At 31.2% G+C, this 14,229-nt stretch overlaps 3 protein-coding genes across 3 annotated transcripts; all 3 read left to right on the plus strand.

Annotated features, from left to right (window-relative positions):
- Positions 1–499: 499 nt before the first annotated feature.
- LOC107006828 (thaumatin-like protein) lies at positions 500–1,433 on the plus strand. The gene has a single exon (XM_015205346.2). The coding sequence runs from the start codon at positions 518–520 to the stop codon at positions 1,205–1,207; it is 690 nt and encodes a 229-aa protein (XP_015060832.1). The 5' UTR covers positions 500–517; the 3' UTR covers positions 1,208–1,433.
- Positions 1,434–3,375: 1,942 nt separating this feature from the next.
- Positions 3,376–4,300, plus strand: LOC107005806 (pathogenesis-related protein R major form). The gene has a single exon (XM_015204459.2). It carries the CDS (start codon positions 3,437–3,439, stop codon positions 4,118–4,120), a length of 684 nt encoding a protein of 227 aa, XP_015059945.1. The 5' UTR covers positions 3,376–3,436; the 3' UTR covers positions 4,121–4,300.
- A 5,120-nt stretch (positions 4,301–9,420) lies between these two features.
- LOC107005323 (E3 ubiquitin-protein ligase At1g63170-like) lies at positions 9,421–12,819 on the plus strand. The gene is made up of 5 exons (XM_015203888.2): positions 9,421–10,011; positions 10,664–10,786; positions 10,895–11,027; positions 12,037–12,204; positions 12,306–12,819. Exons 1-5 carry the CDS (start codon positions 9,542–9,544, stop codon positions 12,474–12,476), a joined length of 1,065 nt encoding a protein of 354 aa, XP_015059374.1. The 5' UTR covers positions 9,421–9,541; the 3' UTR covers positions 12,477–12,819.
- The last annotated feature ends 1,410 nt before the right edge of the window (positions 12,820–14,229 follow it).

Here is a 14,229-nt window from a genome sequence, read left to right on the forward strand (position 1 = left end):
CCCCCCAAAAAAAAAAAAAAAAAGAGGAGTACCTAACTCACTTGCTTTTAACCCTTATTTCCATAAACTTTTACCTCGTTTACGCACTCACTTTTAATTTTTGTACAAACAATTCAGTGACCAATATCTCGTAATCAATATAATGAGATTACTCTTGATATGTTAAAGTCATGACAAGTAAAAATGAAAGTTTATGTTTAAAATAATGAACAAATAAAAATAAATAAAGTAACTAATAATATTTTCAGACAAACAATTCAGTGACAAGTATTTTTTTCTAATGAGGTAGTATCCCTAGAGCCGTGACCAATATAATGAGAGTATTCTTGATATGTTAACAGAGAAAATCCATATTTCAAATAATAAACAAGTAAAGTGTTATATATATATATATATATATATCCCTCTCTTTCGTGTGTCACCAAATATTTAACTAATCCATTGACTAATTGTCCTTAGCTAGACTTGATTACAAATTCCATTTATTATTTTTATCACATTTATTCTTATAGCAAACATGAGCTTCATTAAATCCTTCTTCATATCCTTCTATATTATCAATTCTCATTTCTTAAATCAAGCAAACGCAATAATCGACATACAAAATAATTGTCTTTTTACCATATGGGCAGCAGCCGTCCCCGGTGGGGGACGACGACTCAAGTATGGTGATACATGGAAAATCGAGCCAGACATGACCACAAGCTCAACTAAAAAAGGTCGTATTTGGGGTCGAACCAATTGTAATTTTGACTCATTAGGCAAGGGTCAATGTCAAACGGGGGATTGCAATGGACTACTCGAGTGTCAAGCTTTTAGTAGTACACCCCCAAACACTTTGGTTGAATACACTTTGAATCAATTCAACGATGCTGATTTTATAGGCATATCTCTTGTTAATGGTTTCAACGTCCCAATGGAATTTAGTCCTGTGTTCGCGGATGAGTGCTCTACTAGGATCAGATGCACCGCGGACCTCATAGGACAATGTCCAAATGAATTAAGGACACCTGGAGGATGTAACAATCCTTGTACGATTTTCAAGACTGACCAATATTGTTGTACGTCTGGAAATTGTGGTCCGACTAATTATTCGAGGTTTTTTAAGGATAGATGTTCAACTTCTTTTAGTTATCCTTCTGATGATTTAAGTAGTCTCTTTACTTGTCCTAGCGGAACTATCTATAGAGTTGTCTTTTGTCCGTAATGCATAATACATAAATATATTGTTTAACTTGATTTCAACTCATATTTATGTCCTCCAACTTTGGATGTGTAGCACAGGTAGACACACTGAAAGTACACACACGTCCTATCTGACATCCTATAAGGTAATTTTCATTCTACGTTGTGTCCTATGTGTATTATATCATGTAAGACTCGTGTGTTTACTTGTTCAATTTTATACAAGTTAAATGTCTGATTGTGTACCACCAAAATTGAAAGGTATAAATATTAGAAAAGGTCAAGTTAAAGAACATATATTTATGTATGACATAATACATAAATATGACCCTTAACTTGATGTCATTTGACAATTACGACCCCTAACTTTAGATGTGCACAAGTAAACACTTAAACTTGTATAATATTGAACAAATTGACACATTCGTCCTGCATGACACTCTACATAGAAATTTTATACAAGTTTAAGTGTCTACTTGTGCACATCTAAAGTTAGGGGTCATAATTGCCAAATGACGCCAAGTTAAGGATCATGTTTATGTATTATGTCTAAATTAAATGGTTGAAATTTCTATGACAAATTTTCTTCTATAATCGTTGCTTCTTTAAGTCGTTTGAAATTTCTGTGACATATCTTTTTTCTTTAATTGTTGCTTCTTTTAATAGGTTTGAAATTTCTATGTAAGTTTGTTTTACATCATTTTCACTACTTAAATATAGAAATTGCCCACAAGTTACGTTTTTATAAAAAAAAAAAAACACTCACCATTTTATATCTATGTAATATTTTTTGCGAGAATAACAAATGCATGATGAAATATTTACGAAATATAAACATGATGATATATAATTACTAATCATATTGACTAACAAACGGCTTAAAGTAAAGAGTAGTACAATACAATTCATGTCCGATTTTATCATTTTATTGGACTAATTTCATCAATAAATTTTTTTATGTTGCTTATTTGGTAAGATTGTACAAAGAAATTGGATAATTTCAATAGTTCTCATCTTATGTTTATAAGCAAAAAATTATAACTTAGAAAATTTATATTATATGTCCAAATAAAATATCAACTTTATCTTATATGATATTATATACTTCTTCCGTTTCAAAAAGAATGACCCTATTTCCTTTTTAGTCTGTTTTAAAAAGAATGACTCCTTTCCTTTTTTTACAACACTTTTAACTTTAACTTTCCACGTGACATGTTCAACACACAAGATTAAAGGACATTTTTATCATTTGACATAACTTTAATTTAGAACCTTAAGATTAAAATTTCTTTTCTTAAATTTCATTCCAAGTCAAACTATGTCAATCTTTTTGAAACAGATGAAGTAATAATGATTTCATATTACCTAACTAAATGGGCCCTAATAATATGAAGATGTTCCTATTTTCCCCCTAATTCTTACATTTTAGTACTCAAATTTCTTATTTTTTGCTTAGTGAAGAATTTCCTAGTCAATGAAATTAGGAGGCCTAATAAAAATTAGCCATACAAAATAATTGCCTATTTGGCACGAAATGGACGATAGAGACGGACTTTGCAATCACAATAGAAATTGTATTTTTGATATATATATATATATATATATATATATTAATTGGAATTTGTATTATCAGTCCATTTACATAGAAAGTTTATTATATTTAGATTATCATTATTATATTAGACCAATAGAACCTTTAATTGCGGAGCAACAATATAAAGTTAGCATAATACATGATAAATCAATAATTTGTCAAATTTATGAAGAATCACTATCACATGGTATAACGTTGCACATTTTAAATAATTTTTGAAAAATCGATTGAAGTTAGTTAGGTTGAGATCTGTGGGGTGCCAAATATTTCGACAGCCTTTTATCAGGTGAAGAGATGGAAATGACAGATATGATAGGGCTCGAACCTACAATAGCATATCACACACTCTTACCTCTTTCACACAATGAGTCTATGTCTTCATGATAAATTCCATTTTCCACCTAAAAGAAATTTCTATCTAAGCCTATCTAGATAACACAAGGACCAACATTAAAATTTCAATATATCAAGGACTATTATACAATTTTCCACAAGAAAATTGTGTTGTTTGAAATTTCGAAGGCTCTTAGAAGTTAGAATCTATGAAAGTTCATCATACTAGGACATTAAATTAGCTATTTAAACCCATAGATTGTGTCTCAAAATAAACACATCCTCAAGTTTAGAACACAATATTATTGTTTTTTTAAAAAAAGTATGCATTTTCTCAAGTTTTCCCCCCTTTTTGTCTTCCTTTACTTTGGTCAATACTATTTGTATGTCACTCATGCTGCCACTTTTGACATTACCAATCGGTGCACCTACCCGGTCTGGGCCGCTGCCTCCCCTGGGGGAGGCAGACGACTCGACTCGGGTCAAACTTGGAACATTAATGTGAATCCAGGAACAACCCAGGCTCGCATTTGGGGCCGTACCAAATGTAACTTTGATGGTAGTGGCCGAGGCAAATGCGAGACTGGAGATTGTAATGGGCTGTTAGAATGTCAAGGTTATGGTAGTCCACCCAATACTTTAGCCGAATTTGCTCTAAATCAGCCCAATAACTTGGATTTTGTCGATATTTCTCTAGTTGATGGATTCAATATTCCTATGGAATTCAGCCCAATCAACGGTGGGTGTCGTAATCTCCTATGCAACGCACCTATTAATGATCAATGTCCAAACGAATTACGGGCACCCAGCGGGTGTAACAACCCGTGCACGGTTTTCAAGACGAATGAATTTTGTTGTACAAATGGGCCAGGGTCATGTGGTCCTACTGATTTTTCGAGATTTTTCAAACAAAGATGCCCAGATGCTTATAGTTATCCACAAGATGATCCAACAAGTTTGTTTACATGTCCTGCTGGAACAAATTACAAGGTTGTCTTTTGCCCTTGAAAGCTACAAAAATTAGAACTATATAGTACTAAGAACTACATATTATATCTATTGAATAAAAAAGGCCTGCCTACATAGCAAGGGTCAGAATATGTGCTATTTATAAGGCAAAATACAAATACACGACTATTTAAATTATATTTACAATTATATGTCTGGTCGTTCAATGGTTTTTTTAAATATGGTTCTACTAGTTTAGCTCATAAAACATCATATATATGATTAGTTTAAATATGTTTTTAACTTAGTTGATGCACATACCTTATTAATAACCAAAAAAAAAGAGTCAAATATGATCTTAAAATATAGGAAATGGAGTGAACATGCCTCTCTTTACTAATACTCAATCAATAAAGTAAAATTGTCATTTTATCTATTATTTCTTAAAGATCATGTCACGCCATTAATATCGAATAAGTAAAAGCACAGATGTAGTAACTAGTAAGAGAGAGGGGGTAGTTATTATTACAAGTATTGGCTTAGTTTTCTTATATGGACAAGTAAAAGATGACAATCTAAGTATAGTGGACAAATAAAAGTGGACGGAGAGTGTAGTTATTATAAGTATTTTCTAGACATATTATAAAAATGTATGATTTAGCTTAGTCTTAACTAACATCCAAATTTTAAGTGTGTACAAATTGACACACGTAAACTACGTGACATATACTAATCACACCATGTATTGTGTCTACTTTCTACCTACCACACGTCTTTAAGGTTACTATAAATTCTCAGTAATGAAGTCAAAGTCTTCCTCTCCTCTCTATTACAAAGTTAAAGCACCATTTTAATTGACTAATGAGTAAACTGTATTGACTATATATTCATTCTTAAAAATATCTAATCCATTGATAGTCACAAATAATTCAAAGAAAATATGAGTAATCGTATCATCAAAAATCCTTCTAAATTTTTTCTATGTTATGACTTCTCATCTCTTCACAACGCAAGCAGAGGCAAACAATTCGAGTACGATGGAACATGAAAAATCATGGTAAACACAACTAAAAACGCTTGTATTTGGGGCCGAACTAATTGCAATTTCAAACACATTAGGATGGTTTCAACATCCCAATGGAATTTTGTCCATAAATTTACAAATGAATAAACACATAATTTTCTTGAATTGCTACTTCTAAATTAGGATGTTTTAAATTTCTATGTAAGTTTGGTTTACATCATTATTACTATCTATTGAGATAGACATTCATTGAGAAGTACTTCATTATTATTGAAAATGAAAGAATATGAGGTGTCATTTTGTTATTGGATAAAAACCGAGCTATACAGTAGGACCAATCAAGATTTGACACATGGTGATATGTGTTGGGTTTTAAAGGGTCGTGATTTTTACGAAAGGTTATGTCTTTTTTAAATGATTGTGATCGACCTTTTTGAAAGATTATTTTTCTTCGAAAAAGTTGCGACTTTTATCATCTCTGTTGGTTGTTGGTCATTAATAGGAAGACTTTCTCTCATTTTTCTGCATCGAATTTTTCCTTTCTTTTGTATAAATTTCTTACAAAACAAAATCAATTGATTGTGTCTGTGTGTGATCTCATTTTGTTGTCCTTTAGAGTTCGATCAAATTATTGAAGTTTGAAATATCGCCACTTCTTTAATGGTTAATCTGTTTTATCTTCGGAAGAATTAATCTACAACATCAATTGCTTGAAGGTATTAAAATTTATAAGAACACAGTGAATTTTGTGAATTCGAAGAGTTTTTTTTTCTTTCATCTTTTATTATTTCTGATTTACTAATCTGAATACATGGACCGAAAATAGAATCCTAATACCAACGAAGCCTCCAGTAACTTCTTATTATTCATAAGTATCTTTTTGCCCTAGTTCTTACATTTTAGTACCTCAAATTTCTTATAATTCTTTGCTTAGTTAATTATTTTCAAGTCAATGAATTAGCATGCCTAATAAAATACCATTAGTGAATAGTGACGGCTAGATTAAGTACTCAAGAGAAGTTAGGAGCAAAAATTAACCACGCAAACAAATTGCGTATTTGGCTCGAATAAAGCTACATCAAGCAGGGTCGGAGCTAGAGTATAGATTATATATGGATTTGATCGAATTTAGTAATGATTTTGGATTAAATCTTATATTTTCTCAATTAAATATGTGAATGTTATTAATTTAGAATTTAACAATTTAAAAAAATTAAATTATAGACTTCTGGCTCTGCATCGATTATCAAAGACTTGTCTATTAAAATTATTGAAAAGGGATGAAATGGTTTTGTATAAGATGTGGCATGTTCGATTCGTTTAAGTTTGAACTGATTATTAAGTAATCATAAATTTAATTTCTCGTGTTCCTTACGTAATTTTAAACTTCGTTCACGATTTATTTGACATTTAAGTTCAATATATATGTTAAATTTTCAATTTTTTCCCCATAGCTTAATCAAGTTCCATTCATGAGGAGACTAAGATTTGTATAATTCGATCGAAGTTTAAACATATAATATATTTCTTATAACCTATCACTTCTCGTAAAAAAAAGAGTTAGATTTACTTCTTTTTTTCAGAATTCTAAGTTCGTCTTGTCTTGAATTTTTTTACATTATAGGGTAAAAATGATGATTTCTTTCACCAAAATCATCATTTTAGTTAAGAGATATATCCAACTTTTTGTAAGTTGATATAAGCAAATCAATCATTCCTTTTAGGCTAACTTAGTCCATCTGCTTTTTATTATTCAAAGGGGCGAATCAGAAATATATTCGAATGTTGATCGAAATTGTTGTAATAATATTAAATTTTAAAAAAGATTTTTACCTTTGCATTATTAATAGTATATTTTATATTTTGATCAAAATTGTTGTAACAATATCAAATTTTAGAAAAGATTTTTTACCCTCGCACTATTTAATAGTGTATTTTAAAGATATATATATGTCACATGGACATAAAAAATATTGCATCATTACATAGTAATATGTCCACGTGAGCATATATATACCTTTAAAATACACTATTAAATAGCGGAGGAGATATAAAATCCTCCATTAAAATTTAATTTCATAATAGTAATTTCTATCAAAATTAAAATATTTTCCAAACCTTTATCCCTAACAATTCTCTTTGCTCGTAGATATGATTAATTAGCTTTATTTCTTGAATGCCCTCAACATCAAAGAGGAAATTTAATGTACTTAACTTTTAAATTAATGTCGTTAATATGTTAGTTAAAGAGTACTTTTAACATTTTTTTTTAGCCAAATAAACCTTTGAAATGGAATTTAGGCGGGGCCTGTTGACACCCAATTTTAGCCTAACATTTTAAAAATTCGTGATTTTGGAGCTTTATTTATTTAATAGCAAATTTTGGTCCGATGATTTTAAAATTCATACATTTAGAGTCAAATACAAAAAAAAAATAAAAAAAATTGTCTTTCCCACATTGTCACTCAAACAATTTTCAATTTTGCTATGTTAACTTTTCAGGGTTTTGTTATTATTCTATTTTTATGTTATTTTTAATTTTTATACATTATGTTATTGTTGTTTCCATTTCTAATTATGTTATTTTAGTTTGGTTGTTGTTTTCCATATTCTCTTGGGATAAGTTTGTTATGTTTTGTTGATGTTCAGTTTATATATTTTATATGTTAAATTGGGTCAATGAAAAAACTCTCCGTCGATTTTGGAGGCCTTCCCATTTTAAAAGACGGAAAATTTAATCAAGTTTATATTATAAATTGTTAAATGGCCAATGAAAAAGTTTAGAGGCCTTCCCATTTTGAAAGAAGGAAATTTAATTAAAGTTAATATTTTTATTGTTAAATCTGTCCGATAAAGAAATTACCGTCGATTTCCAAGGCCTCCCATGTCAATAAGACGGATTTTTATTCTTAAGTTATTATTTGAGTTATTCATTTTTAGTTATATTTATTTGGCACTAACTTTTTTACTAAGTGTCTTTACAGGTACACCGAGGTGTTTTTCCTTGAAATTATTCGAAAAAGTTCGAATTATATTTTTATTTCGTTATTTTGTAAATATTGACGTTAGGCAAACTTTAGGCCGATTATTATTTTGTTTTATTTTGTATATTGCATGTTTATTATATTTGTATATTATTTTATATTCTTCCTCAATTTGAAAAAAAAATGAATTCAGTCGGGAACCACATTTGTGGATTCCGAAGGGTGCCTAAACCCTTCCATTCGGAATAACTTGAACCCCTTACCTAGAATCGAATTGGTTTCGTAGATTAATAATTGGTTTCCTAGTTTTCCTAAAATTAGGTGGCGACTCTTTTTAAAACTCGTTTATTTTTTAAACTTTGTTAAAATTGAATCAATTATTTATTTTTCGAGTTGCCGCGACGTTTCGCCCTATTTTGACAGAGTAGGGATGTAAACAGGGCCACTTTAGTAGTGTCGTAATTTAAAAGATAAAAAGCAGTTAAAATCATTAAAGTTTGATAAAATCTACATATAAAACACTTATTCAATGCGAAATATAAGTTCTACGTACGGATCAAGCTAAATAATTATCATGATCAATAAACTTATTTATCGCACTAAATAACTGTGTTATATGAGAAAAATGTATAATATAAAATCTATTTATGGATCATTCTTAATAATCGTTATAATCAATAAACTTATTTATCGCACTAAATAAATGCGTTATATGTGGAAAATAAAATAGTCCACACTTAAACGTTTTTTTCTTCTTTTTTTTAGGTTTATACCTCTATTACTTTACTAATTGTTTATTCTTGAAATTCTAAAATATTTTTGAGTAAAAAGAAACATTTCAAATAAATAATAATTTTCACTCACTTTTTTTCTTCTTCAACTTTTAGAAAAATAGTCTAACTCCTAAACCACCACACTGTTAAATCCAATATTTCGTTATTTAATTTAAGTGACATTATTTAATTTAATATTTTTTAAAAAATCAATCTTAAAAATAAAAACTTTATAACTTTATCCGTCCTAACTCCTAAACCATCACACTTGTTATATTCAATATTTCGTTATTTAATTTAAGTGTTATTATTTAATTTAATGTTTTAAAAAAATCAATCTTAAAAATAAAAACTTTCTAACTTTACCTTCGTAACATTTCTTTAGAACACACTAAAAGAAATTATCACATGAAATAAGAGAATTACTCGGTAAACAGTCTTTTAAATCTTGAAATTATGAGTTCGAGTAACTAACGGAGAAAATAAAGTTGCCACATGGGACAACAAAGTAAGGAGAATAGGAAATTTCCAGTTTTTGAAATACTGTTAAATAAGTCTATATAAATTATCACTTAGATTTTTTTCATAAGCCATATCCAATTATTTGGTCCCTCTGAACATTTTGCTTCTTCTTAATCATTATACAAAAAAAATTATTATTATTATTGATTCAACAAATCTCAAATCATATGAAAAAAAAATGTTTTTACCAAGTCCATCGAGTTCACCATTATTAAGATCAAGCAATGAAGGATTCTCTCTTTTTCGATCAACGAATCGTTACAGTGTTCGTGAAACGATTAGATTTATGCAAAGAGCTAGCAATCGAAGGGCATTGATGATGCATGAACCGTCTGAGCAAATTGATGATCGACAGAGTAATTGGGCATATTCAAAACCTGTTGTGATTATTGATCTATTGTGGAATTCCATGTATATTATTGCTGCTATTGTGGTTTTGGTGTTGAGTAGAAATGAAAAATTGGAAATGCCTTTAAGGGTTTGGATTATTGGGTATTGTTTTCTTTGTATGATTCATGTTGTTAGTGTTTATTTGGAGTTTCAGAGAAGAGGTTATGGGCAATCGTTGTTTACTGGAGATGGGGTTTTGAGACCTACTGTAGATTCGAGTTATATTACTTTGGCTGATTTAACCCCGGATAGAACAAGGTATATACATATTCTCAAAGAATTTGGAATTGCTACTTAAGTTTTTCAAATATATACTGAAATTCATGCATATTTGTGTTTATATCGAGGAATTTAGAAGAAATAAACAAAGTAGTCTATTCGTTTTCTTATAGAAATAGAACTTGCTGAAGCTTTGTTACCCTCATTGATGAGGGTTGGAAATGAACTTTAAATTCTGAATCTGCCTCCGTGTAGTTTTTATGTATGAATAGCACTTGGTGAGCTAAGTAAAGAAGGGTAGAGGGAACAACGCCAAGTAGAGAAGTGTAGAGGAACGACCCATTATCCACTGAGTTTCAAAGAAATAACGGATTTTTCATGAATATGAATCTATTTTTGTTGTGTTTGGAAGCTAAAGTGAAGTTCTTTACCTTGTAATGTTGCTTGTTTCTATTTTCTATGTCTTTTTATCCCGTCGTAGTTGGTAGGATTGTTTATGTGCGTTAAGTTGAGAAACAACCTCTCTACCTCCACGAGATAGTGGTAAGGTAATGTGTATATTCTACCCTCTCTAGACCCCACTCGTGGGATTTCATTGGGTATGTTGTTGTAAGCTGAGAAACTGCAGTGATTTTAATTATGCAATGCTGGTCTATATAACATTTTTGTTTTCGGGAAAAAAATGGTACAGTAATGTGACGAAGTATATGGATACTGCAAATACATTGATATCGTCATTCTGGTGGGTCATTGGATTTTATTGGGTATGTGCTGGTGGTCAGCGAATTGTGGATGAATCCCCTCAATTGTACTGGTATGCATGGAAAACTTTCGTTATCTAAGCAAAATGTATGACCTTTATTTTCAGTTTATTTATCAAATCAAAGATGTCATCTTTAATAACTTAATCTGAATGCTGCAGGCTTTGCATTGTTTTCTTGGCTTTTGATGTATTCTTTGTGATCTTCTTACTTGTGCTGGCCTGTGCTATTGGTCTCGGAATTTGCTGTTGCTTTCCATGTATTATTGCTGTTCTATACATTGTAGCTGATAAGGTAATGGTCTCGTGATTTTTCTAGTTTCTTTGACTTTATCTTTGTATCCTTTTCTCTACGAGTAATTCTTTTTTGGGAAATCTGTATTTGAACTAGATCTCTGCCGTATAGGTACGATAAGATGATTGATAATCTTATGTAATTAGCTTGTTGTGGTTCGATCCACTGGAGTGTTGACCCTTATGAATGCCATGTGAAAGTGCTCTGCCTATCCACCTGTTTATCTTAGTTTAATTTAATGAAATTTCTTATTCAGTCTGTAGATTGATTGTGTTTTATGATGCCCTTAACGCATTCGAGAGCTACTGGGATGAAGCAGAAGAAATAGTCGTGCAATAAAGTAAGGTTTGCGTGAGTAACCTATGTAATTAGACTAGGTTAATGTCGTGAAATGTAGATTTGACTTGTTCCTGCTATTGATAAGTTTAAGATGAATTGTGCTGCTCACAACAGCTTATTACGTTGTTGATACATTTAAGCTGCCATTGGTAGACTGGAAACTTAGAATTCAATGTTTCCTTTAGGAGTATTAAAGAAGTGGTCGATATACTTTCATTTCCCTGAAGATATATGTTTTCCGTTCTCTGAAAGGAGATCCTCGGGATGCTCTTTCATGAAGAAACTGGAATGCACATTTTAGTTAATTAAGATAATTGGCAATTCAATGAAGTGCTTGGTCTTCATTCTTGGTGTCGATAGTGGCAGACTGTCATTATGTCGGGTAATTAGGTTGATGTAGAATCGCAGAACAAGATCAATCTACTCTATTTCAAGAACATGAATGGGCTCCAAGTTTCAGCAGCTCATTCCGTAGAAGGTATTCGTTGTTTGTAAACACACGTGTTAATTGATGATTAACATCATGTCTGGGTTTCTCCCATTGAATTCTCTTCACAAGCAAACATATATGGAAATCGTGGATCAAGAAAATTTCCTTTTTTCGCATACTATAACTATAGTAATGTTTATGCAACATTTTTTAAAATGATTCTTTCGATATTTTCTACAGAAAGGAGCAACCAAAGAAGACGTTGAAAAACTGTCAAAGTACATATTCCAACGCAATGATTTCACTGAGAAGAAATGTACTAGTGAGAACCAAGGAATTGCTGGATTCATGACCCTGTGTGGGGGGAATACACCAACAGATGAACACGCAGTTTCCGTAGATGATTCTGTACGTACCCTTGCTTTTCTTTTTCCTTGCCTTTTTTCACCGCGATGTGTTATTTGCTTCTGGCAAAATGTGCTTATATCACGTCCATATATCGTGAATAGGAATGTTCCATATGTCTGTCTACTTATGATGATGGAGATGAACTTCGAGAACTTCCCTGTGGTCACCTTTTTCACTGTCCTTGTATCGACAAATGGCTGTATATGAGCGCGACCTGTCCTCTTTGCAAACGCAACGTCTTTGGGGCCAGCAGTTGCTGTGGAAGAGTTTAGGAGAGTGTCATCGACAAGACTGTAGGTGTTCGTTGCGAGTTTCCACACCGTGGCTGTGTACATACAACTCTTTATAGCATATGTTTAGACACACATATGCTTCTGCTGGATAAATACACATATTTCTCTAGGCTTATGTCATTTGTCTCACTGGATATTCATATTTATATTTATTCTTTTATTCTATTTGTTGTAATAAGGATCTATGATTTTTTATTATCTTCCAGTGTAGCAAAAAGAGCCAGATATTGTGTATTTAATAAAGTGGTATATTGTGTATAAATCTAGTGCATAGATCTACCTTGAGGCTTGAAGTTATTAGTATTCATTGGAAATTTTCATAGTTTGAAGTGTGTCGATGACATTGTCCTTCAAATATTTTACCGTTAAGACTTCATTTCTTAGGAATACAACAAAAGAGGCATTCAACTGGATGTAGATATTATCTATATAATATTCTGTAACTCGTAATATGAAAAATCTTCGTGACTCATTTTATTGATTACATGAATTTTTATTTTGTTAATAGGGATTTGATTTCTCGCCTTGCAATATTCTCATAACGCTACATTAACCATCAATTTTACCATATTCTAAGGTAAATTTTGGACTTGCAATGTGACCTTAGGTGAAATTTTGATTTGCAATCCCATAGTCACTATTATAATTACTTGTCACATACATTATAACATTTGAAGATTAGCTTCCTAATAAATGGTGTATGATATTCAATTGTTTGGGCTTGTTGGAAAATGATCCAAATATTTTTTTACTCCAAACAACATACCTTAATTCCAATTTGCTACTCCTAATTTCCTACTTTTAATGAATATTAACGTACATAGTGGTTTGTTTTCGTAATTTTTTGGAATATTAATACTTTTGGTAATAACTAAGTGAATGGTAAGTGTATTATTATATACCATATAATAAAAATAGTTTTTAACGGCAATAAATATATATGTTAACAAAGATTGCTAAAGCATTTATCAACATTAGTTAATTGTCAATGAATCTAATGTAGTTATATGCAGAGGCGAAGCTAGGTGGAGGTTCGTGGATATGGACGAACTCAGTAGATTTTTCGTAGATAACATGTTTATATTAGAAAAAAATTATATATATATGTGTTTGATGTACTCGAACGAATCGATGTACGTTGATATCACCATTCTTCTGGAGCTCATGTGTGTAGAAAAACTTTGGTGAAATATGTTTCATTCTATCGATTTTTATGAATCCTCCCCTGAGTTGTGCTATGCATGTTGCATTGTCTTCATATAAGGTTGTGGGTACTTTGTCCCATTTCAAACCACATTTTTCTCGAATAAGGTGTATAATGGACCTTAACCACACACATTCTCGGCTTGCCTCATGAATAGCTATTATCTCAGCATGATTTGATGAAGTGGCCACGATGGACTGTTTCGTAGATCTCCAAGATATAGCAGTACCCCCACATGTGAATACATAACCTGTTTGAGATCTAGCTTTGTGTGGGTCAGATAAATATCATGCATCAGCATAGCCAACAAGATCTAGACTACAATCGTCAGAATAGAATAAACCCATATCAATAGTCCCTTTTAAATACCGAATATGTGTTTGATTCCATTCCAATGTCTCTTAGTAGGAGCAAAACTATATCTTGCCAACAAATTAACCGAAAAGGTTATATCAGGCCTTATAGTGTTAGCAAGGTACATTAGTTCACCAATTGCACTGAGATATGGTACTTCGGGACTGAGAATTT

This window comes from Solanum pennellii, chromosome 12 (assembly GCF_001406875.1).
Source record: "Solanum pennellii chromosome 12, SPENNV200".
Lineage (NCBI taxonomy): Eukaryota > Viridiplantae > Streptophyta > Magnoliopsida > Solanales > Solanaceae > Solanum > Solanum pennellii.

Excerpts from the sequence above, each read along its gene's own strand:
- LOC107006828 (XM_015205346.2), top strand. The coding sequence starts at position 518 with ATGAGCTTCATTAAATCCTTCTTCATATCCTTCTATATTATCAATTCT.
- LOC107005806 (XM_015204459.2), top strand. The coding sequence starts at position 3,437 with ATGCATTTTCTCAAGTTTTCCCCCCTTTTTGTCTTCCTTTACTTTGGT.
- LOC107005323 (XM_015203888.2), top strand. The coding sequence starts at position 9,542 with ATGTTTTTACCAAGTCCATCGAGTTCACCATTATTAAGATCAAGCAAT. Across the intron at positions 10,012-10,663 it reads TTAACCCCGGATAGAACAAG|TAATGTGACGAAGTATATGG; the intron begins GTATATACATAT and ends AAAATGGTACAG. Across the intron at positions 12,205-12,305 it reads CAGTTTCCGTAGATGATTCT|GAATGTTCCATATGTCTGTC; the intron begins GTACGTACCCTT and ends TATCGTGAATAG.